The sequence below is a fragment of the Nannospalax galili genome, unplaced genomic scaffold (assembly GCF_000622305.1).
Source record: "Nannospalax galili isolate Female #2095 unplaced genomic scaffold, S.galili_v1.0 scaffold381, whole genome shotgun sequence".
NCBI lineage: Eukaryota > Metazoa > Chordata > Mammalia > Rodentia > Spalacidae > Nannospalax > Nannospalax galili.
This window is the reverse complement of record NW_008347312.1, coordinates 3,738,536-3,762,089: the sequence shown is the minus strand read 5'-3', so window position 1 is coordinate 3,762,089 and position 23,554 is coordinate 3,738,536. Positions and strand designations below refer to the sequence as shown.

General features: G+C 44.1%; 1 protein-coding gene across 5 annotated transcripts in view; it reads left to right on the top strand.

Annotated features, from left to right (window-relative positions):
- The window catches only part of Vps35l (VPS35 endosomal protein sorting factor like), a 126,849-nt gene that overhangs the window by 54,036 nt on the left and 49,259 nt on the right, over window positions 1-23,554 (top strand). For all 5 annotated transcript variants that reach the window (XR_003851233.1, XM_008843876.2, XM_029568689.1 and 2 more), the window contains exons 18-26: window positions 490-543; window positions 3,494-3,574; window positions 8,885-8,947; window positions 10,222-10,307; window positions 12,919-12,999; window positions 15,607-15,670; window positions 18,044-18,142; window positions 20,095-20,172; window positions 21,786-21,900. Coding sequence is in view for 4 of the 5 variants with exons in the window: in XM_008843876.2 (XP_008842098.1) it covers window positions 490-543; window positions 3,494-3,574; window positions 8,885-8,947; window positions 10,222-10,307; window positions 12,919-12,999; window positions 15,607-15,670; window positions 18,044-18,142; window positions 20,095-20,172; window positions 21,786-21,900 (721 nt within the window). In the remaining variant the exon portion in view is untranslated. The remainder of the gene's footprint in view (window positions 1-489; window positions 544-3,493; window positions 3,575-8,884; window positions 8,948-10,221; window positions 10,308-12,918; window positions 13,000-15,606; window positions 15,671-18,043; window positions 18,143-20,094; window positions 20,173-21,785; window positions 21,901-23,554) is intronic.

Here is a 23,554-nt window from a genome sequence, read left to right as displayed (position 1 = left end):
ATATGTGTCAGTAAGCTAAATTTTAGGCCACTTTGACCAGATACCTGACAGAAGCAGCTTGCAGGAAAAGAGGTTTGTTTTGGCTCAGGGTTCAGAGGATAGTCTCTCTGGCTGGGTTACAGGCCTGTTGCCTGGGAGATCTAGGTTCATAGCAGTGAGGGTTTGTGGCTCAATTGTTGCATTTTGGTGGGTCAGGAAGCAGAGAGAGCCCAAGCTAGACCCCTCTAAGGCCCACCTCCAGCGTCCAACCTCTGTCAACCATTGCTCCTGCCTCCCCGCCAAAGCTTCTATAACTTCCCCACTAGCCCCAGAGACCAAGCGTTCACACATGTGAACCTGTGAAGGACATTTCATATTCATGACAGTAGCCTGTCAATTTCTGTATTGCTCCTTTGTCAGCGCCTTGAGGGACTGGTATGTGGTGAACTTGTGCCACGAGTTAAGCTGTGCTGTTCTTACAGTGAAGCCGTTTTGACTCTTTCTTTGTAGGACTACATTAACTGTGCCGAGGTGTGGGTGGAGTACACCTGCAAGCATTTCACGGTATGTATGGGATTGACTGAAGAATTCTGTGCTTTCCTGTTTACAGTGGAGGCTGCCCTTTCAGGCATTTTCCAGTGCTAATTGTTCTCATAGTTGAGAAATTCACATCCTGCTCTTTTTGTTTTTGTTTTGAGTTGGGATCTCATTGTATTGTCCAGGCTGGTCTTAAAGTCCTGGGCTCAAGTGATCCTCCTGCCTCAGCTTGCTGTGTAGCTGGAACCAAAGGCGTGCACCACCCCTGGTTCCTAAAAGTCAATGTGTGAGAAGCATTAGCATGTGATCCCTGGCAAGTGTGCCTCATCCTCACATGCCAATGGACCCTCAATGCTCAGTGCTAAAATGCTTTGTGACTTTCCAATGAGAGTCTAGTAAGCAGCATTTTTCTTTTTTCTATTTTATTATTATATGCTGTTATTTAGCTTTTCCAAGCATTGAGTCATTGAGTCATGTGTGTGTGGTGTCCTGTGTCCCCGTGTTCCCCTGTCCTGTCCCCCCCGCCCCCGCAGGCACACGTGGATACTTCTTTCCCTGGTAAAACTATTGTTTGGGGGAGTGTTAGGCTCATCAAAGAGTAAGGGCTTTAGAAGCAGGTAGAAGTGGACTCTTCTGATCCTTTTACCAGAATTACTTGTTTTAGTTATTTAAAAACATTTTTTAGATATGCATGTGTGTGTGTCTGTGCAGAGGCCAGAGGTCAACATCATTATGTTTTTAGAACTAGTTTTTCTTTTATAAAAAAGATTTTTTTACTATTTCTGTGTGTGTTTGCCTATATGAGTGTATGTGCACATGCATGTGCATGCCCATAGAAGCCAGAAGAGTGTTAGATTCCCTACAGCTGGAGTTACAGGTCTTTGTGAACCGCCTGATGTGCGTGCTAGGATCTGAACTCTGGTCCTCAGGGTATAGCAACAAGCTTTGTAACCACTGACCCTTCTGTGCTGGATAGCTTTAGTGTCAGCTTGACACACCTGGGTTGAGGGAGCCTCAATTGGGGAATTGCCTCTATTGGACTGGCCTGTGGCCATGTCTGAGGGGCATTTTCTTGATGAGTGATGTGGGAGGGCCCAGCCCACTGTGGGTGGTGCCACCCCTGGGCAGGTGGGCCTGTGTGACATAAGAAAGCAGGCTGAGCAGGGGCCAAGGGAGCAAGCCAGTAAGCAGTGTTCCTCCATGGCCTGTGCTCCAGCTCCTGCCTCCAGGTTCCTGCCCTGAGTTCCTACCTTGGGCTGCCTGATGAACTGCAACCTTGGAGATGTAAGACAAATAAACTCTTTCCTCCCCAAGTTGGTATTGGTCAGAATATTTTGTCACAGAAGTGAAGAACAAACTAGAACACCATCTCTCCTGCCTTCTACCTTATTTGATTGATTTATGTGTGTGTGTGTGCGTATGCAGAAGTCTGGTGTCTTCTTTTCACTCTCCACCTTGTTTTATTGGGGTGTGTGTGAGCACACGCGTGCACGTATATGTGTATATTTATGCATGTGTAGAAGTCTGGTGTCCTCTATAGCTCTCTACTTTGTGTGTGTGTGTGTGTGTGTGTGTGTGTGTGTGTGTATGCATGCATGCATATGTGGGCCGAAGTTATTGCTCTCCACCTTATTTCCTTGAGACAGAGTGTCTCACTGAATATGGAGCTCACTGTTTTTCACTAGGTTCGTGGCCAGCAATCCTTCCTCTCCCCAGTGCTAGAGCTACAGGCCTACATGGCCACTCCTGGCTTTTTGTGAGGGTGCTAAGGATCCGAACTCAAGTTCCCAGGCTTGCATGTCACCCACTGAGCCATGTCCTGAGCACGCAACTTTGAAATGTTAGTGTAGTGTTCTGGTTTGGATGCTTGTGTCCACTTCCCCCCTAGATTCTCATGCTGTAGCCTCTTCCCTAAGGTGTCAGTAGTAAGAGGTGGTGGCATAGGTCACTGCCAATATCTCACACTCCTAGCAGGACAGTACCCAACAGCTGGCTGGCATTTTGGTTCTAGGTCATACCTACTTTCTTGTTAACTATCCTGAGGATGATGGTGTGATTTAGAAAGATGAATCATGAGACTGGAGCCCATGGGATTGGTGCCCTTAGAACAAAACCCTAAAGGCCTGTTAACCACCTCCACCAGTGTGAGGAGTAAGCTTTCACTGACACTGAGTCTGATCCAGTGCCAGTCCCAGTGCCTTGATCTGGGACTTCCCAGCCTCCAGAACTGTGAACAGGAAACTTCTGTTGTTTTTAAACTGCCTGGCTTATAGTATTCTGTTATAGCAGGCAATATTTGAGTAAACATGGCTGGGTTCCAGTAAACCTTATCTGTGTATACTGAAATTTGAATCTCAGTTTTTGGTGCCATGAAATACTGTTGCTTTGGGGATTGAATATGAAAACCATTCTTCACTTGTTGGCCATGTAACAATAGGCTAGATTTGGGCTGTAAGGCTGACCTCTGTCATAGATGACAGATGTGAGCAGTTAGGGCAGATGGCTTGTAAAGGGTGAGCCTTTGCGCTTCCCACAATGCTGTTTCACAATGCACTTTTCCAGGTACTGAGGCAGGAAACTGGGTTAGGTGAGCAGAAAGATGGATAACTTTATCCCTACTTAGGGATAGCAGTGGCAGTTTAAATCCCCAGAACCTTCTAGAACACTGTTTAGTACTGACTTAGAGTGACATCGCCATCTTGAGGGATATGGTACTAGATCTGGGGTGGGGGTGGAGTGTCATTTCTTCCCCTGTATTTTATTCCTGAATCTTTGAAACTACTTCTTGGAGGGTGTGTGACTGTTTTATGGCGCTAAATCTGGAACCTGGGGCCTTACATGTGCTATGCAAGTGCTCTGTCACTGAGCTACCCACCCAGCCGTTTATTTTGAATATGTTATTCCTTTCCACTTGGAAGAGGGCCTGTGAATGCCCTTCTGTGCCTGACAGTATCATTGGTTTATATTCCCTTTGCAGAAACGAGAGGTGAACACTGTTTTGGCTGATGTCATCAAGCATATGACTCCAGATCGTGCATTTGAGGACTCCTACCCCCAGGTAACAGGTTTATATTTCCTGTTTCAACTCTGTGGGAATCTTTCTGTTGAGTGGAGTAGTCCTGTTGCACCAGTCAGAGCACAGGCGGGGAAATCCTGTATTTAATGCTGGCTTTGCCACATCCTAGCTGTGGGTTTCAGTTTTGCCACCTGTAGAATGGGGTAAATGGTAGTCCTCCCCTCAGAGTTGTTTGGGGGGTTGGGACGTGACACAGAAATACTGATACTATTGTGTGACACATGGCAAATTCTGAATAAGCATTGTCCACAGTGTGTAAGATGCCTGTACTTTCCAGTAAATGAACTTAAAAATTTTTTTTTATTATTGTTGTGTATGTGTGTGTGTGTGTGTGTGTGTGTGTGTGCGCGTGCACTCGCACAGTTGGGTGGGTGGGTACACGTGGCACAGCAGGTCTGAGGGTGACTTATAGGAGTCTGTTCTTTTCCTTCTACCATGTGGTTCACAGGGATCAAGCTTAAGGGTCATCAGGCTTGGCAGTGAGTGCCTTTGCCTGGGCCATCTCACCAGCCCTGATAGAGTTTTAGAAAAAAAAGATGCATTTGGTAGTGCTGGAGTTAATACCTAGGGCCTCATGAGTTCTAGGCAAACACTGCCATTAGTCATAACCCTGGCCCAAACTTGAAAATTTTATTAGAATAATTTAAGAATTTTTCACCATTTGCTTATAAATAAAACAACCAATCATTACCAGTTACTAAGCAGCCACTGGCTTCCTTGCCTACATAGTAAGTTCAAGGCCAGCCTGGGCTTCATGAGACTCTGTCTCAAAGCAAACAAGCAAACACAAATATATATACATATATACTGATCTTAAAGTAGTCTCTTCCAAGAGGGGGAAGTTATACTATATCATAATTCTGTCATACCTAAAAGAAACTTAGAAAAGATCCTGAGCATTGGATGTTCAGTAACTGATAAGACAAAAATACCTGAAACAATATCATAAATTTAGTCAGCACGAACAGAAAATCAAGGCTGTAGTGTGGTAAAGCAGTATGTATTAACAGAGAGCTGTCCACACAATTGCGCTGGAGGTCAGAAAGGGAAGGCTCACCAAGCACTCATTCTGCAAAATGACTGAGTGAAACCTAGATCTTGGCAAGGAAAGAGGTGAGGAAAACCAACCACCTAAGAGGATTTCTGTTTACCACGCCTAGAATGCAGACTACTACCATGTCAAGGGGATTCCCGTTTGTTCTGAGATGTCTGATAAAAATTGTCACTTTACTTACTGTGACATTTTCCCCAGCCATTCAGTCTCATTGGATGCTTCTATAAACAATTCAGTTTGGGCTCATATGTTTTACAGTAATTCTTGATACTCTTACATACCCTTTTGAGGCTAATAAATTATTAAAAGAACTAACAAGTGAAAAAAAAAATTTGGCCAGGTATGGTAGCACTCGCCTTTAATCCCAGCACTTGGGAGGCAGAGGCAGGCAGGTCTTTGTGAGTTCAAGGCCAGCCTGGTCTATATAGTGAGTTCCAGGACAGCTGGGGCTACAGGGAGACCCTGTCTCAAAAAGACCAAAAAATAAAGCTGCATTCAGGTCAGCCATTTATGCCAGTGTCCTTTGTTGAAGGAGGGAGGGTCATATCAGAAAAGGAAACTGCAGCGGTCTGGAGAGAAATGGCTAACCCCAGATCTGGAACAAAAAAGTACAGTAAACATGGAGCATTTTAAAAAGAATGTTCATAGGGCTGGAGAGATGGCCCAGTGGTTAGGAGCACTGACTGCTCTTGCAGAGGACCCGGGTTCAGTTTCCAGCATCCATGTGGTGAATAGCAACCACCCGTAAATCCAGTTCCAGGGAATCCAATGCCCTCTTCCGACCTCTGAGGCCATTGCATGACACAGGTGCAGTTACACATATGCAGGCAGTACACTCATACATATAAAATAATAAATAAAATATTTAAAAAGAATGTTCATTACAGTTCATTCACCAGGTGTGATAGCACACACCTTTAGTCCTAGCACTCATGAGACAGAGGCAGGAGAATCTCTGTTAGATGGAGGCCAGTCTAGTCTACATAGCAAATTCTAGGCCAGCTAGGGCTACTGGGAAACCCTGTCTCAAAAAGAAAAAAATGTTTATTACATTTATTAATTTCTTTCATGTGTGGGAAGTGGATATGTAGAAATTAAAGGACAGCTTGCCGGATTTCCCTCCTTCTACCATGTGGGTCCCAGAGATCAGACTCAGGTTGTCAGACTTGACAGCAAGTACCTTTATCCTATGAACCATCTCATAGGCCCAATATTTTTTTAATGTTTGCCAGAAAATAAGGAAGTAATCAGACACTGGGGAAATGAACAAGAGCAGCTTAAAGGGGTTCTCCTTGGCCTCCAGCTTGAATGTTAAAAGAAATTGGGGGATGGCTCCTTAAGTAAGGGTGCTAGATGCAAGACAATAATGACCTGAGTTCAAATCCTGAGCACCCACATAAAAAGCCAGGCATGACTGTGCATGCCTATAACCCCAGCACCATGAGGGGTAGACCCAGGAAGATCCTTGGAGCTTGTTAACCACCAGCCTTATGTGAGAGGATCGTGGCTCAAGGAAATAAGGTGGAGAGTGATAGATTAAAAATACCCAACATCCTCCTCTGGCCTCTGCACGTGTGCCTCTGAACACCTGTACACACACCATCTATGCATCACACACATGTACCACACATGCTCACATTCCAAGAAAGAAAAACAAAACCAAAAAAAAAAAAATGCACTGCATGATCTCAGACTAGATCCACACAGGAGAGAGAAAGAAATGATTCTAGGAAGGTCTTAATTAGACAGTTGATGAGACTGGACTGTGGGTGACAGAGTATTTTTGTATTAGTATAAAACTGACTGGATTTGTTAGCAGTAAAGTGGAAATGCCAGAGAGTAAGGTTATTCTCAGGAAATGCAAAATGAAGAATTCGGGCTTGAGGGACATTGCTCATAGTATCTACTCTCATGGTTTAAGAAAAAAAGTATGTCTTCCATGGATAAAATGACAGGGCATTGTTGGCCGTTGGTCACCACAATGAATACATGACATAATCAACTTTGGAAAGGTCTTACAGAAGGTTCCAAGCCATCATCCGTTGACCCTGCTGGTTTGGGCCCATGCTGAGTGGTATGTGGTAGAATGAAACTGGAACCGGTCACATTCCCAACTGCTTTACAGTCCAGAGAATGGTGGGCACAGCCATGGATTTAGTTTTGAATGAATGAGTTGCTTAAGTATACAGCAAGCCATTCAATGACTGAAGTGAAAAAATAAGTAACAGAGGTAGGTGGGTGGGTAGGTAGCAAAACCAAGTCGGGAACTCACAATCCCCAGACAGGGACTTTGGAGGACACTTTGATACAAACATGCTTGGGTCTGAAATGGTAGGGGGTTGACCAGTCTGGCTTCCAGGCGAGCTTCTCAGCGAGCTCAAACAACACATGGCAATTTACTAACATAATGTATACTACATTCGCCAAGGAACAGAGATAGGAATAGATTGCATCCCACAATCCCCAGCAACCTTAGGGCTTTCTGCTAGGCCCCTGCCCCCTGAAGGCTCCACCCCGTCCTGGTAGCACCATCCTGGGAAGGCCCACAAAGGCCTTTGAGGGAAACTTATCCAAACCATGGCAAGTACATTTGGCAAAATTCCTAAAATTTGGTTAACTTGGGTAAAGAAAGTACAGAAACTCTTTCTCCTAGTCTTTGAGTTTTTCTGCAAGTTTGAAATGATTTCGAAATAAAAGTTCTAAAACGGGGCACATACTATGTGTTTGTAGGTTCTACCATTTTTAGGTGGGTGCGTGAGGGAGTGCAACGAGAGGAGCCAAATTGTCAGTCGCTGTTGTACAAGTCTTTCAATATGCATTTTCATTAATACATGTTTTTATTGTAAGAGATTAATCTCTCTTTGTTTCAGAAATAATTTTAACAGAATAATATTCCATGTCTTCTTCTGAGGCAGGGTCTCCCTATAGCCCCAGCTGACCTGGAACTCACTTTGTAGGCCAGGCTGGCCTAGAACTCACAGACATCCACCTGCCTCTGCTTCCTGAGTGCTGGGATTAAAGGTGTGCACCACCACGCCCAGCCAGTATTTCATGTCTTACAATGCTCTGAACATTGCTCAGCATGCAGTTTTGGTTTGTTTTGTTGTTTTGAGGTGGGTGTCTCTCTCCCAGTATTACCTGTGCTGGTCTTGAACCCCATGTCTTCCTGCCCAAGCCCCTTTGAGTAGCTGGGACTGTAAGGCATACCAAGTCATAAAGTTTGACGCCCTCTTTTAGTCTTCTCTTGACTGACCTGGTGAGCTGCATAATTTGAAAATGCTTATAATATACCTTCTCATTCTGTGGTTTTAGCCCTCGAGGGGTTTCCTGTGCAGATGATTTGGGCAGCAGTTCCTAGTGTAAGCAAAGTGTTTGCCTGAGAATGTTCTGGATAGCACCCAGAGGCTAGGAATTACCTTTTATTTAGAAGCAGCACCTTCTGGGTGCTCCGAGGCCAAGCTTTTTTGGTCAGGACCATGCGTACCTCAGGATGAGGGCATTTCTGAGCCTGACCTCACAGGCTGCCCCACCCTCAGGTCAGGCAGTGGCTTTTCACCCACTGCCAAACTGCATCCTATTTCTCTCACTGAAGTAATGAAGAAACAGGACCATGGTGGCCTATAATAGGGGGCAGCAGACTGTCGCCCATAACCACATGTAGCCTGTCACCTGTTTGTGGGAATAAAATTTTATTGGCACACACTGATTTGCTCACAGGCTGGCTCTGGCTGCTTCCATGCTACAGTAGTAGCTTGAGTATCTGGGTGGGACTGTGGGCCTTTTATAGATTAGAGGCTGACTTGAGAGCCAGGGATGGAGTTTGGTTGGTAGAGCTTGCCTAGCATGCACAAAAACCCTGGGTTTGATCCCCAGCACCCCATAAACCAGGCATGGTGTTGCACACCTATAATCTTAGTATTCGGGAGGTAAAGGCGGAAGGATTAGAAGTTCAAGGTTATCCCTGGGCGCATGGGTAGTCCCATTTAATCCTCAGGCACTCTCTTGAGCTCCATCTTCAGAGAAGGCTGAGGCCAAAGCAAAGTAGTTTTCCCAGGTCTATGAAGATGGGTGGGCAGAGGGAGAAGGGCAACCAGACTGGCAGGGCCTACCTGAGCCTGTTTCTCTTTCCTTGAGCAATCCAGGCCAATTCTATGGTGGTTGTAATGGGAAGTTAGGAAGGAGGCTGCCTTTTGAAAACAGAGGTTTTATTAAATGAGCTCTTTTGTTTTGTTCTGCAGCTTCAGTCAATAATTAAGAAAGTTATCGCCCACTTCCATGATTTCTCAGTTCTGTTCTCAGTGGTAAGTAATGTTTCCTGACTGCTTTGGAGATCTGTGTTCTATGCTGTAGTAATGTTTTTATGCTGCCCTGGCCAAAAGAAGCACTCGGTTTCTTTCATAAAGCAGCAGGTCTTACCAGCTTGATAACTGATTATGTCCTAACCACTTGAGCCCCATTTTGAAATATAGGATACATAAACGGAAAGAAAAGTGTCATTTCTGGAGGCTAGAGAGATGGCTTAGTAGTTAAGAGCACTGACTGCTCTTGCAGAGGACCCAAGGTTCAGTTCCCAGCACCTACATGGCAGCTAACAACTGTCCATAACTCCAGCTCCAGGGGATCCGATGCCCTCTTCTGACTTCCATGGGCGTTGCATGACATGGGTGCACTTATACACATGCAGGTAATACATTCATAAAATAAAGAAATTTTTTTAAAATGTCATTTCTAGCTGGGCATGGTGGCGCATGCCTTTAATCCCAGCACTTGGGAGGCAGAGGCAGGCAGATCTTTGTGAGTTCAAGGCCAGCCTGGTCTACATAGTGAGTTCCAGGACAGCTGGGGCTACAGGGAGACCCTGTCTCAAAAAGACCAAAAAAAAAAAAAAATGTTTCATCCCTTACTTAGCCAGTGGGATGTGTGGGCCTGCTGGGTGTGGCACAGTTTTTGAAATTGTGCTGTCCAGTTGGACTGCTTCCTCCTCATTGCCTCTTCCACGTCAGGTTTTACATGGTACAGTTAAGCATCTCTAAGTTAAATGCTTGGGGCAAGAAATGTTTCACACTTCATGTTTTGTTCTTGAATTTTGGGTTATTCACATATACATAATAAAATGCCTTGAACTGGGACCCTCCAATCCAAAGATAGAATTCACTTATGTTTCATATGTACCTTATCCACCAAGCTGGGAGTTAGTTTTATACAGTGTCTTTAATACGGCTGTACAAGGGGTTGAGGATACAATTCATGGATCAAGCACTTGCCTGGCATGCGCAAGGACCTGGGTTCCATTCCCAATGCTGGGGAAAAAATTTTCATGAAACAGTTAGTGTAGAATTTTTCAACTTAGGGTATCATGTTGGCACTAAAAATTTCAGATTTCAGAACACTTTCAATTTCAGATTTTGGATTAAAGATGTTCAGTCTGTAATAGTTTTAAAAAAAATTGCCAGCCAGGTCTTTCATGAACTCCCGAATATTCTTACTGCTTTTTTGACCTCCAAAAAAAAAAAGGACCCATGAATTCTGTCCTTTCAGTAATTTGTTAATTGCATGTCAAATGCTTTATTTCTAGGAGAAATTTCTGCCATTTTTGGACATGTTCCAGAAAGAGAGTGTGCGGGTGGAGGTTTGCAAATACATCATGGAGACCTTTATCAAGTGAGTTTGAAACAGCATGACTACAAGTCCAGACTCCCTGGTCCCTTGTGAAATGTGTTGGTGGATCGTTGAAGCCTAGTGATCACTCCCCGCCCCATCCCTAAAATACTGCAAGGAGAACTGCATTAAAAGCAGGTGTCCTGCCAGACACGATAGTTCAGGCTAATAATCCCAGCACTGGAAGGCTGAGGCAGAAGGGTGGTGAGTTCAGGGCCAGCGTGGGCTATGTAGCAAGAGCCTGTCTCATTTTAAAAAAAAAATAAAAAAGGCCATCATGATAATAGTTGGTGATTAGTGCTTAAGAAGGCAGAAGGCTGACTTTCAAGGTGGCTCAGCAGGTTAAATTTGCTTGCCATCAAGCCCGATGGTCTGAGTTCAATCCCTGGAACCCACATGGTGGAAGGAGAGAACTGCCTCCCAGAAGTTGTCCTCTGACCTAAACATGCATGCTGTGGCACACACCCGCCTCCATAAAATAAATAAATATAAAAGAGGCAGAAGACCTGTCACCAGATATTGGCATGAGGCGGTCTAGCAGCTCCATGCCATTCCAGTGCAGTTTTGGAAGAAGTCTTCCTTTGTATTAGGTGTGTGTGTGTGTGTGTGTGTGTGTGTTTGTAATATAGAGAAAAGTGGAGGGGCTAGAAAGATGACTCAGCAGTTAAGAGCACTGGCTACTCTTGTAGAGGACTTGGGTCCGAATGGCAACTAACAACCGTCCATAACTCCAGTTCCAGGGGATCTGACACCCTCTTCTGACCTCCATGGGCATTGCATGACATAGGTATACCTATCTACATGCAGGCAGTATACTCATACACATAAAATAAAATAAAAACAAATAAAAAACAATTTTAAAACATGGAAACATATGAGGATATTTGAGAAACATATGAAGTGGTTTGTGAACCAAATAAAAATCTATCTTCAAGTTACACACTGATTTTGAATGTAGTAGCAACATATAACTAGCTAAGCTGATCTCTGATTTCGTATGGGTTCTTTTTTTAGGGCAAGGCTACATTTAAAATAAAAATTGTGCCGGGCGTGGTGGTGCACGCCTTTAATCCCAGCACTTGGGAGGCAGAGGCAGGCAGATCTCTGTGAGTTCAAGGCCAGCCTGGTCTACACAGTGAGTTCCAGGACAGCTGGGGCTATAGGGAGACCCTTTCTCAAAAAGACCAAAAAAAAAAAAATTGCGTTAAATATGAAGTACATGAATATTATTGAGTTTGATTATTCTAAAATATGTAACTTGTTAACTTTTCAATTTTTTAAAAGTTTCTTACTGGGGCTGGAGAGATGGCTCAGCGGTTAAAAACACTGAATGTTCGAATCCCAATCCTAGCATCCACATGACAGCTAACCACTGTCTGTAACTCCAGTCCCAGGGGACCTGACAGCTTTATGAAGTACATGAATATTATTGAGTTTGATTATTCTAAAATATGTAACTTGTTAACTTTTCAATTTTTTAAAAGTTTCTTACTGGGGCTGGAGAGATGGCTCAGCGGTTAAAAACACTGAATGTTCGAATCCCAATCCTAGCATCCACATGACAGCTAACAACTGTCTGTAACTCCAGTCCCAGGGGATCTGACAGCTTTTTCTGACCTCCGCGGGCATTGCATGACATGGGTGAGCTTACCTACATGCAGGCAATACACGCATACACATAAAAAATTAAAAAAAATGTTTCGTACTAATGACATGGGTGAACTTACCTACATGCAGGCAATACATGCATACACATAAAAAATTTAAAAAAATGTTTCGTACTATATTTGTGTGTGTGTGTGTGTGTGTGTGTGTGTGTGTGTGTGTGTGTGTGTGTGCATGTGCCACAGAGAGCATATGGAGGTCAGATGACATCTTACAGGGGTCTATGTGGGTTCCAGAGATTAAACTCAGGTTGTCAGGCTTAGTGGCAAACACCTTTGCTGGATGAGCCATCTTGCTGGCCTTCTTACTGCCTTTCTAAAAGATTAATTCCTGAACCAATGAGATGGCTCAGTGGGTGAGGTACCTGTCCTGCACTCCTGATGACCTGAGTCCGATCCCCAAAACCCATATAAAAGTAGGAGCAAAATGAGTGCACCAAGTTGTCCTCTGACCTCCACATACATATGGTGATATGCCTGCACCCATATCCACATATATATGTATAATAATAATACAATCTTAAAAATTCATTCCTAAAGATTACTATTAACCCATTTATCATTAGTATATTTGGAACAAATATACCTACCTTACATGAAAACTGATTTGGAGTTTGTGCTGTTATAGCCTTTTGCTTGACACTTAACTTCCATGCAGGTTGTAGGTAGCTCAGGTGTTAAACGTAACAAAGAGCCAGGCCTTCCCTTTGCCTGGCACAGGCAATGTCAGTCTTTGATTTTGTAGCTATTAGAAGTCATGTGTAAGAGAGCCGCTTGTTACTTAAAGAATAAGAGGAAAGCCGTATCAGTGCCTCTTACTGGTGAACTGCCCGTGTGACGTACCAACTAGATCATTTGGGGTTCTCAAATACACATAGCCCACAATAGGTAAATCTGCTCTCTTGGTGCTGTGGACGGAGCTTTCACTGTTGTCTTTTAATGTCTTCTAGGCATCAGCAGGAGCCCACCAAGGACCCTGTCATCCTGAATGCCCTTATGCACATTTGCAAGACCATGCATGACTCTGTGAAGTAAGCTGCTCTTACAGCCAACACAGAATGTGGCTGGGGTTTAAATATGAGTTACTAGTACGTTAGGGAATGATGGCCGCCACTGCCCACAGCTTGATCGGATCTGTTAAGATTCCTGCTAATTGTGGCTGGAGAGATGGCTCAGTGCTTAAGAGAATTTGTTGCAGAGGACCTGTGTTCCATTCCCAGTACCCACATGGTGGCTCACAACCACCTGTAATTCCAGTTCCAGGATATCCAGTGCCCTCTTCTGGCCTCTGCAGGCTCAAGACAACCTGAGTTCAGACCCCCAGCACCCATGTTAGGGAATGATGGCCGCCACTGCCCACAGCTTGATCGGATCTGTTAAGATTCCTGCTAATTATGGCTGGAGAGATGGCTCAGTGCTTAAGAGAATTTGTTGCAGAGGACCTGGGTTCCATTCCCAGTACCCACCTGGTGGCTCACAACCACCTGTAATTCTCGCACACACACACATACACACACACATACACACACACTTACACACAGACTTACACACACACATGCACACACACACATACACACACACACACACACACGCACACACACATACACAAACCAACAATAAAACAAAACAACAAGACAAAACAAAGATTCCTCTTGACAAGAACATTGAAGTCCTAGGGAGCAAGGTGCACACACAGGTGACCTTCAAAAGAAGAAGATAGCAATTATTTTTACAGAGCGATTTCAGTTGGGAAAACGAGGCTGGTTTCGTGCAACTGGACTCGGACTCTTTCCTGGAGATTTCTACAAGCAGTCAATGGTATAATCATGAGCTCCCTCAGAGAGCTCAGCCTCTTAATCTGTCTCACTCTCAGCCAGTTATCTAACATGCAAGTGAAAACTGCTTACATTCTTACAGGAAGGACTTTCTGTGTACAGGAGGCTGAAGGTGCAGGTCTAGCCACAGGCCTTACTTTTTGGTCAGAGGCTGAACTATCCCCCTTTTGCTTTTAGCTTTTTATTTATTTATTTTATTCATGTTTCCATCCTGTGTGCTATTTGTGGCTATTTTAGTCCCCAAAGAATTTTTAGCGTAGCAGCTTGATTACTGGGAAATGTTTTAAGAATTGAGAAAATTGTTTTAGAACCTCAAACTTCACAAAGTGCATTGTATTTCTTGCCCTTTTTTTTCACGTCCTCTTAATTTTAGAAACTATTCTACAACTGTGCTTTCAAATTCATGAGTTATAGAAATCTAAATATTATCAATATTATATTCTTGCCAGGTAATGGTCGCATACACCAGTAATCCTAGCACTTGGGAGGCAGAGGCAGGAGAATTGAAAGTTCAAGACCAGCCTGGAGTATATAATGAGAACTTGTCTTCATAATATGAATAATAATAGTAATACATTTTCACAATAAATGGACCCAGTAATTGAGCAAAAATAGAAATAATGATCAAAGGAACTTGTATTTGTAAGATACTGGTAGCTCAAGAGACCTGCAGTGGGGAAGCATAGCTCTTCTTAGGTGCCTTACCCAAGAACCCAGGCTCCTACTGCTGGGTTTTACCAGCCCTGAGCCATGCTGTCTTCATCTTCCTGCTGGAGGCTGGCCTGCCTCAACCATGTCAATGGTCCAACAGCCCTTACCTTGGGAAACAACAGCTTTCTCTGAGGGACAGTAAGTGGAAGGGTCACACATTGCCAACGTTCACATCATCACACCTAGAAGAAGACTGGGGAATGTTATCCCAAAGAACTAAGGGGTACGGGTTGTGGTGGTGTACACCTGTGGTACTCCGGAAACTCAGGCAGCAGGATCATGATTTCAGGCCACCTGGGTTATATAATGAGACCCTGTCTCAAAATACTAAAAAAACCCAAACAAAGCAAAATGGGCCAAGGGGCCATTGACTATTAGAGGACAACACAGGACCTGCCCAAGCTTATTTTCCCTTGTGGCAAGCCAAACAAAAACTTTCATTCCTGTTTTTTCTGGGCTCTTAATTTTTGAGGGGTCCTGGAGATTAAACCCAGAGCCTTGCACATGCTAGGCAAGCATTCTACCAATGAGCTTTACCACCAGTCCAAAATTTTAGAAGGTTTAAAAATAAGTTTGGGGAACTATTTTGTATGTAAAATCAAAATAGACCTAATGATTAAAAATTTAGGTTTGTGTTAAATTCTCCCTCAGATATACGTGAGATCTGTTTTAAAATGCATCTCAAAGTAAGATGGCTGGGTGGATGGTGATGGGGACAGGGAGTCACGTGGTAAACAAGTATTGGAAGATAATCGTGGTAGGGGCTTCATGGGGGCTTGTGGGTGCTTGTTAGAAGGTTCTTTGATATATGGTAGCAATTGTTTCAGATTAATAGAATGCCACGATTTCTCTGAAATACAAGATCTGACATTAGACCTTGTTCAAATTCCAAAGAAAAGGTTACCCTGTCCTCTTCCTGTTGCTGGGTTTGCTTGACAACAGGTCTCTGAGGCAGAGAAGTACATTTGAATTGTGCTCCTTTTGATTAATACGTCCATACATCGTGTTGGTAGTTTCTGACATCTAGAAAATGCAAAGTAATCTGACTTGTCAATTGTCTCTGTGATAATTATGCACCATTCCAAATTCTAGTGCACTCACTCTCGAGGACGAGAAAAGGATGCTGGCCCATCTGATTAATGGATTTATAAAAATGGTAAGTTTGGAGAAAGACATTTTGTGCCCGTAATGTGAGGCAGTTGTTTATCCCTCCTCTGGTGAAAACAGTTTGCTGTTATGGTCCCTGGTGTTTTTCATTTTTTACTGAGATAAGATGAAATTAGAAAAGGTCTTACATTAGCCAAGACTCCCTTGGGGGTAAAGAGAGCCAAGATAAGCTGACTGTAGGAAAAATTAAAAGGGGGGAGGTTGGAAGAGAGATTTATTGGCCATGTGGCAAAACATCTTGATATGGGACCTCCCTGGGAGCCTGTAGACTGGAGGTCTCTGCTGTGTCATCAGGAACTCCCATGTGCATCATCTTGGGCTCCACCCTCCTCTCCATTGCCTTTCCCTTGGGCAGGCTTCCTCTTCCACTGCTCACCCTCCAACCCCCAACCCTAGGCTCCAGGTTTCTACCCACAGCTCCAGCAGGCTCTGGAATTGGATCTCTTTGGATTAACTTGAGTTTGCTTGTTTGTTTTCCTTTGGCTACTTCTATGATCAATTATCTGACAAAAGCAACATAAGGAAGGGAAGGTTTATTTTGATTCAGTTTGAGACCTGGGTCGGAGGTGGGGGTGGGGGGGCAGGCACCACTTGCAGGTGTTTGAGGTAGCTGGATACACTGTCCACAGTGAGTTCCAGGACAGCTGGGGCTACAGGAAGACCCTGTCTTAAAAAGACAAAAAAAAAAAAAGAAGCAGAGAGAGACTTGTGCTTGGCTGCCTTCCTCTTTATGCAGTCTAGAACCCCTGGGATGGTGCTGCCCACATTTAGGGTGCATCTTTTCACCTTCATTAACTCAATCTAGAAAATCCCTCACAAACATGCCCAGAGGCTTGTTTCCATGGTGATTATAAATCCTATCAAGTCGACAGTGAAGATTAGCCATCACATCTTGGGTTGAAGTCCTGAACACAGATGAGTCAGGCCTGAGGATGCCGGTGACTAAAATCATGAGGACCAAGACTGGAGAGCTAGCTGCTGTGCCGATCCTCAGATGGCCAAACCTGTTCCATGGCAGATGGCCACATGTCCATCCCTGTCTGTTCCACTCAGTTTTTGCTACAGAGCAGCTTACCCAAAAAAGTGGTGGCATAGGGACTGTTTCTTTGGATTTTAATTATTTTTTCAATTTATTCCTTGACAATTTTATATGTGTGTATGATGTATTTTATACACCCCCATTCCCCTCTCAGCCCCCTCCCACTCCCTATGGAACCCTTCTTTTTTCCCAGCAAATCCCTTTCCTTCATGTTTTGTTTTGTATTGTTTTTTGGAGACAAGGTCTCCCTGTAGCCCCAGCTGGCCTGAAACTTGCTATGTAGACCAGGCCGGCCTCAATCTCAGATCTCACAGAGATCCTCCTGCCTCCGCTTCTGTGTGCATGTTCCATCCACTCCTGGGACTTTCATGCCTTTTATTTTAATTTTTTATGGCCCCAATGAGTTTAATTAGTGTTGCTTGCGTGAGCATGGCTGTGGGATTACTTACTGGGTCATGGGCACCTTACCATTGGCTATGTCACAGATGCAGAATGACTCCCCATTCCCAGCGGCCATCTACTGCCTTGTGTTCTTAGTTTTTATAATCTGTGGGTTGGCTGGGTATCACAGCTTCTCCAGGGGCTGTCAGCTCACATAGCTTCATTGGGTCGAAAGATCCAGGATGGCCTTGCTCAGTTTCCCAGGATACTGACTGGGTACAATTTGTCCTTTTGTGGTGTTGTCTGAAAGTCACCCAGTTACAAAGGGGAAAGAATATGAGGAAATAGGATATGAAACCCAATGTCTACAACTGAACGAGCAAAGCTCTGTGCAGAAGAATCTGGCTGAACAGGGCACTCCTACTAACCAGCTTTTCATAAATTTAAGGAAAAGGGACATAAACGTAAGGAAAGGGGGTTATAGTGGAGAACCTTCCTTCTCACAGCCACTGGTGAGCTGCTGAGGTCAGGTCCCCATCAGGAAGCAGAAAGGTGTGACCCACATTAGGGAAACCCCTGTGACAAATGACTCCCAAGGGCCCAATTTATGTTCTGTGAAAAGGCCATGGCTGACAGACAAAATTCCATGATTTCCTTTGCAGCAGTTTCCTTCTAATCTGGAAAATCCTATTTGTGCTGAGCTCCTGTTTTATACCCTGTGTCTGCTGGTGCTCTTCCAATGCCCTTGTCACAAAGCCGGGCTGCTCAGAATAATATTTCAGGTCTACATGGGGTGAAGTGACATAAGGCCTTTGTAGTCAGAGGGAGTGGGTGGGGTATGTGTGGGTGTGTGCACTTGTGCACAGACGCATACTTGCTTGTGTTCTGCTAATGACATTGTGCCAGTATTATACCTTTTAGCATCCTTCTTTTTGATTCCAGGTTTCCTTTGGCCGTGATTTTGAGCAGCAGCTCAGCTTTTACGTTGAGTCCAGGTCGATGTTTTGCAATCTGGAACCTGTTCTTGTACAGTTGATCCATGTAAGCATTCTTGTTCATTGCTCTTTGAGTGACTGTTTGTTATCAGTAGGCCACATACCAGGCTCAGTCTCAGATTCTTCTTTGAGATTTTTGAGACAGATCTCATGTAGTCTGGGCTGGCCTCAAATTCACTGTGTAGCCAAGGCTGACCTTGAACCCCTGATCCTCCTGCCTCTAGCCCCCAATGCTGGGATCTCAGATGTGTACATCACAAGCAGCTTTCAGTGTGGGCTCTTCCAGCCCCTGTGATCCTCTGGGAGTTGGAAAGGTAGTTTCTCAAAGACTAGTCAAATCTGCAACTCTGCTTAAGTCTTTGAGGTATCTTAATAATTTTTTTCCTTTCTTTTTGTGTTTCATTGATTTTTTTTCTTTCCTCTTAGAAAAATATTTCTTTTTCTCAGAACTTTGCATGTTCTTATTTCTGCATGATAGTACAAGAGTTATGTATTAATTTCCACTGGTTATATACAGAGATGATGTCCTGGAGTCCTTTGCTCCCTAACCAGAGGTCTGCTGCTTTCCTGGCTCATTTCCCAATAAACTTGATCACCCCTGAGTCAAAAGAAGTAGTAAAATGATTTGTTCTGAAGATTAGACAACTCAGTCGAAAGGCAGAAAACAGAGCTGACATCAGAAGAAGCAAACATGAATAACATATTTATAGACTGGGTATGCAGCACGGTGATCGGCCTTAGTGCGTGCTAGGTCCTGTACTCCATCCCTGTAGTCACTGAAACAGAAGCCTGCCACTTACACAACCGTAGTTACTAATGAAGCGTATGTGCGTATCGGCACTGCTCAGTTCCCTAGCCTTGGAGGAATCAGATCACACACTGCTGCCCTTATTTTCTGCTCCTTATTGATTCTTTTCCTTCCACATTTACTTTTGCACAGTGTTTGCTTTTTACCACCATAGCTGCCAAAAGTCCAGTTAGGCAAACAGCTCGTAGCTACAAGGGATGTAATTCAGTCCAGTATTGAGTCATGAGCTGCCTCACACCAGGTCTTTGCACAGGGTTCAACAATTGCTGTTCCTTAAAATCTGAAAATTTGTTGTGGCACCCAAGGGGTGGCATGGCGCACAGTTTGAAAACCAAAGCTTTCATCGGTCTTTTCAGTTTCTTCCTATCTAGTCAAGAACCACATTTATTTATTTGTTTAATTTTATGCGTATGATGTATTGCTTGCATGTGCATAAGTGCACCTGTGTCATGCAATACCTGATGAGGTCAGAAGAAGGCATCTGATCCCCTGGAACTGGAGTTACAGACAGTTGTTAGCTGCCACGTGGGTGCTAGGAAATGAGCCTGGGTCCTCTGTGAGAACAGTCAGTGCTCTTAACCACTGAGTCATCTCTCCAGCCCTCAAAAATTACATTGTATGCACTTATTTCCTAGTTAGGTTAGTCTTTGTACAAATCAGTCCAAGACCTGAATGTAGAACTTTGTCTATAAAATAGGGGTAGGTAATAGTGCCTGCCTCGTGCTGTAAGCATCAAATATACTAATGGGTGTATATCAGCTGAATAATACAGCCACAGTTACTGCTGTTACTATTAGTATTGCATGACTACATTGTATGTCCATTATTAGATTTGGAGATTTCTCTTAGATCTCTAAGATCTTATGCTTAGAATGTGGGGTTTCTGGAAGTGGGTTAAATGAACCCTGGCTATTCATTAAACCAGAAAATGGTCATTTGTTATGCTCATTGGTGGGCATGACTAACCAGCGAGTATCTTTTGTTCTGTCATCTTGGACATGTTTGTTCAAGCCAAGACCTAACCTGGCCTGTTGACCTCCTTGGTATTTCAGGGTCCGGAGCCCAGGGTCTGGTTCCAGTAGCTTGTTTGCCTTGAGTATGTGGAATCTGCATCCTAATCTCTGTGCAAGATGTTACTGTGGGTTATGAGCATTTCATTACCATTCTGTTTCATTTCTTCACAAATTCAGAGTGTGAACCGGTTGGCCATGGAAACAAGAAAAGTCATGAAAGGAAATCACTCCAGAAAGACGGCTGCATTTGTTCGGGTATGTTTGAAGGTCTTTGAACTCAGGAGGCTGTTGAGTTTGCTCATTGCTAAATTGCTGCTCCCAGAGAAAGAGAAGGATATCACAATAAGGAGCCTTGGGATTGATTTTTCAGATTCATTTTTCCATGAGAATCTGGGCTAGCGTTTTTGTATTGTTTTCAAAAGAAATGATCCAAGGAGCCTGGATTTTAATACAAATTGAATATCTCCAATCCCCAAATCCAGAATATTCCAAGATTGGTAACTTCCTAAGTACTATCATTGATACCACAAATGGAAAATTCCATACTAGGAAAGTATTTCATGCACAGAGTTATTAAAAAGATTATATACAGTTACCTTTAGTCTGTGTGTATAAAGCGCATATGAATCATAAATGAATTTCGTGTTTAAACTTGGGGTCCCCTCTGTCAGATATCTTACTATGTATTATGTATGTAAATATTCCAAAATCGAAAAATCTTGGAAACTGGAAACATTTCTGGTTTCAAGCATTTGGATGAGGTGTCTTCTCTCTCAGTGTTTTGATGTAGTTGAGAAATGGTTTTGTGTTAGCTGAGTCCCTCTAATTTTCTGTAATATATTATTATAAGAGATTTTTCGGGGGCTGGAGAGATGGCTCAGTGGTTAAGAACACTGACTGTTCTTGCAGAAGACCCAGGTTCAAATCTCAGCACCCACGTGACAGCTAACAGCTGTCCCAGGGGATCCGACAGCCTCTTCTGACCTCCGCAGGCATTGCGTGACATGGGTGTACTTACCTACATGCAGACAATACATGCATACACATAAAAATTTAAAATTAAATAAATAAAAATTTTTAAAAAAGATCTAACAATATCACTTTCTATATAATACTAACATGCCCTTAATTGGAAGACCTACGCTCTATTTTTTCCTCTTGGTATATTCAAGTTTGAAACTTCCAGGTTCTTTTTTTAAAAAATATTTATTTTTTTATCTTATGTGTATGAGTGTATTGCCTGAATGTGTGTAAGTGTACCCGTGTCGTGCAGTGCCTATGGAGGTCAGAAGATGTTGGATCTCCTGGAACTGGAGTTATGGACGGTTGAGCCACCATGTGGGTGCTGGGAACTAAACCTAAGTCCTCTGCAAGAGCAATCAGGCCTCTTAACCCCTGAGCCATCTCTCCAGTCCCAAATTGCAACTTCTTGAGTATATTAACTCAGAGCTGTATTAGAGCAATACATGTCCATATCTTTAAAATGAAACCATGCCAAATTGATCATAGTGAGATACTGGCATCCCAGCCCTGCCCCTTCTACCTCTCGCTTCTGTTCTGAGGGTCAGCCGCCTCCTCAGCTTACCTGCATGTTTCTGAGCAATTGGTTTCTCAATGGTTCTTCTTCATTTGCCCATGCTAGGCATTATCTATGCACTAACTGCAGTGAGAGGTGAAGAATTGTTTTTCAAAGCATCGTATTTTCCTCTCCGCCTTCCCAAAGGTCATCAGATACAATAAGGAAGAACTCTGGGGGATTGATGGGGAAATGGGAGGAACAGAGGGATTAAGTATTGTGCCTGTATTTGAAGGCACGTGCTGGGTGAACATAGGCCTATTGATTAACTGTCTGTGTCTCCCTTTTCTAGGCCTGTGTTGCCTACTGCTTCATCACCATCCCCTCCCTGGTGGGGATCTTCACACGCCTCAACCTCTACCTGCACTCTGGTCAGGTCGCCTTGGCCAACCAGTGCCTCTCCCAAGGTAGGCCCATCTCTCTCTACCCTCAGTGCTCCCTTGCCTCTTACAAAGGCTGACTCGACTGCATACAGCCTATGTGTGTGTGTGTCTAGAGTCCTTTAAGGAGGAAAGAAAAGAATGTTTAGTGACTACCTGTAAGTGTTTCTCTAGTAGGAAGCATATGAGTGAGGAGTCAGGCAACACAGAGGTGGAGCATTGACCTGAGAGGTTGGGGCTGCTCAGCCACAGCAGGTTCAGGTTTGGTTTTTGCTGTTCCTGTTTTTTTTTATGTGCTTGAACCCCAGGGACATGGAGGTAGAAATAATCTGTGTGGAGCAAGTACCTTGGTATTGGAGATTTCAACTCCACTCTGGGGGGGGGGGGGGGTCTACCTGAGGGGCTTTCCTCCAAGTGTCAGGAGGGCCATGGGGAGGTGAGACAGGGAAGAGAGGACATGTAAGCCGAGCCCCGTGTTTTGTGCACCAGTGAAGACAGCAGTGACTGCTGGGTTAACACTTTGGGCTTCTCAGCCCCCTCACCCTTTAAGTTGCTCCCAGGCACAGGAATGTGGTGTCTACTTCATGATTAAAAATTTATCTAATGATTTTTGCTTATGTCTCTAAATGCAGTCTCACTAAACCTTAAAAGCCCATCACCGTTCTTCTGAAAACCACATGAAGCAGTCACTGGCCCAAATAAATAATGCAGCCAATTACTGAGAAGGAGAAGGCTAAATACAAAGCTCTCGGGAGTTGGCTGTTAGTTTCTGTCCCCAAACATCTTCTCATCTCAACTGATTCTAAAGCATCATTCTTCTCCCTATTTGTGCTCTGGCCTGCCTTTATCCAGCCTTGATTGCATCTTGTTTCAGGCTATGACTCTGCCAGGGCTGGGTCCAGAGTCTTGAACCACCAGCAGACCAGCTCAGGATGCTGACAGAGGCTTAGCACAGGCCTGGCCCAGTTCTGTCTGTGCATGACGGTCCCCACACGTAGATAGGTTCATGCTAGGATTTGCTGCAAATACTCTTGCTTGTCACCCTAGGTCCCTGAGCGGCCACAAAGGACTTGCACGTCAATGCCTCCTGCCTAGAGATGGCCCAGAAATACTTGTTTGTCTTCTCTTTGAGCCCCTACTCCAGATAACTTCTTGCCCTTGTTTGTCAGTAGCTCAAAAGAATGTGAGTTTCTGAACAGGGTGTGGGAGGAAGAAAGGGAAGGAGCACTCAGCATTCCCTGGAGTGAATGGTCTGGGCAAAGGCCTGGAAAAGGGGGATTACCTAGTGTGTTTGGCCAGCAGGGTGTGCTGAGGCTTACAGCTCTCTGGAATTGGGTCCAGCCCCGACTGTCACTTAGGGAGACAGTTGCCCTTGGAGAAGTTGACCTTTCTGTGCCTTGGTTTACCCATGTGTAAAGTGGAGGTGATGGCAGGAATACATCTCAATTCAGATTAAATAAGGTAATAACCTTAGAGCACTTGACTACTGGCACAAAGTAGCTGTAGAGTTAGTGTCTTAGTGCAGCTGTCTCTCCATCACGTGTGGTGTGGTTTTAGACGGTGACTGTGTACTTTGACAGCTCTGTGCTTTCAGAGTTTTGAAGGCCAAATTCATTCTCTCCCTCTTCTCTCTCTCTCTCTCTCTCTCTCTCTCTCTCTCTCTCTCTCTCTCTCTCTCTCT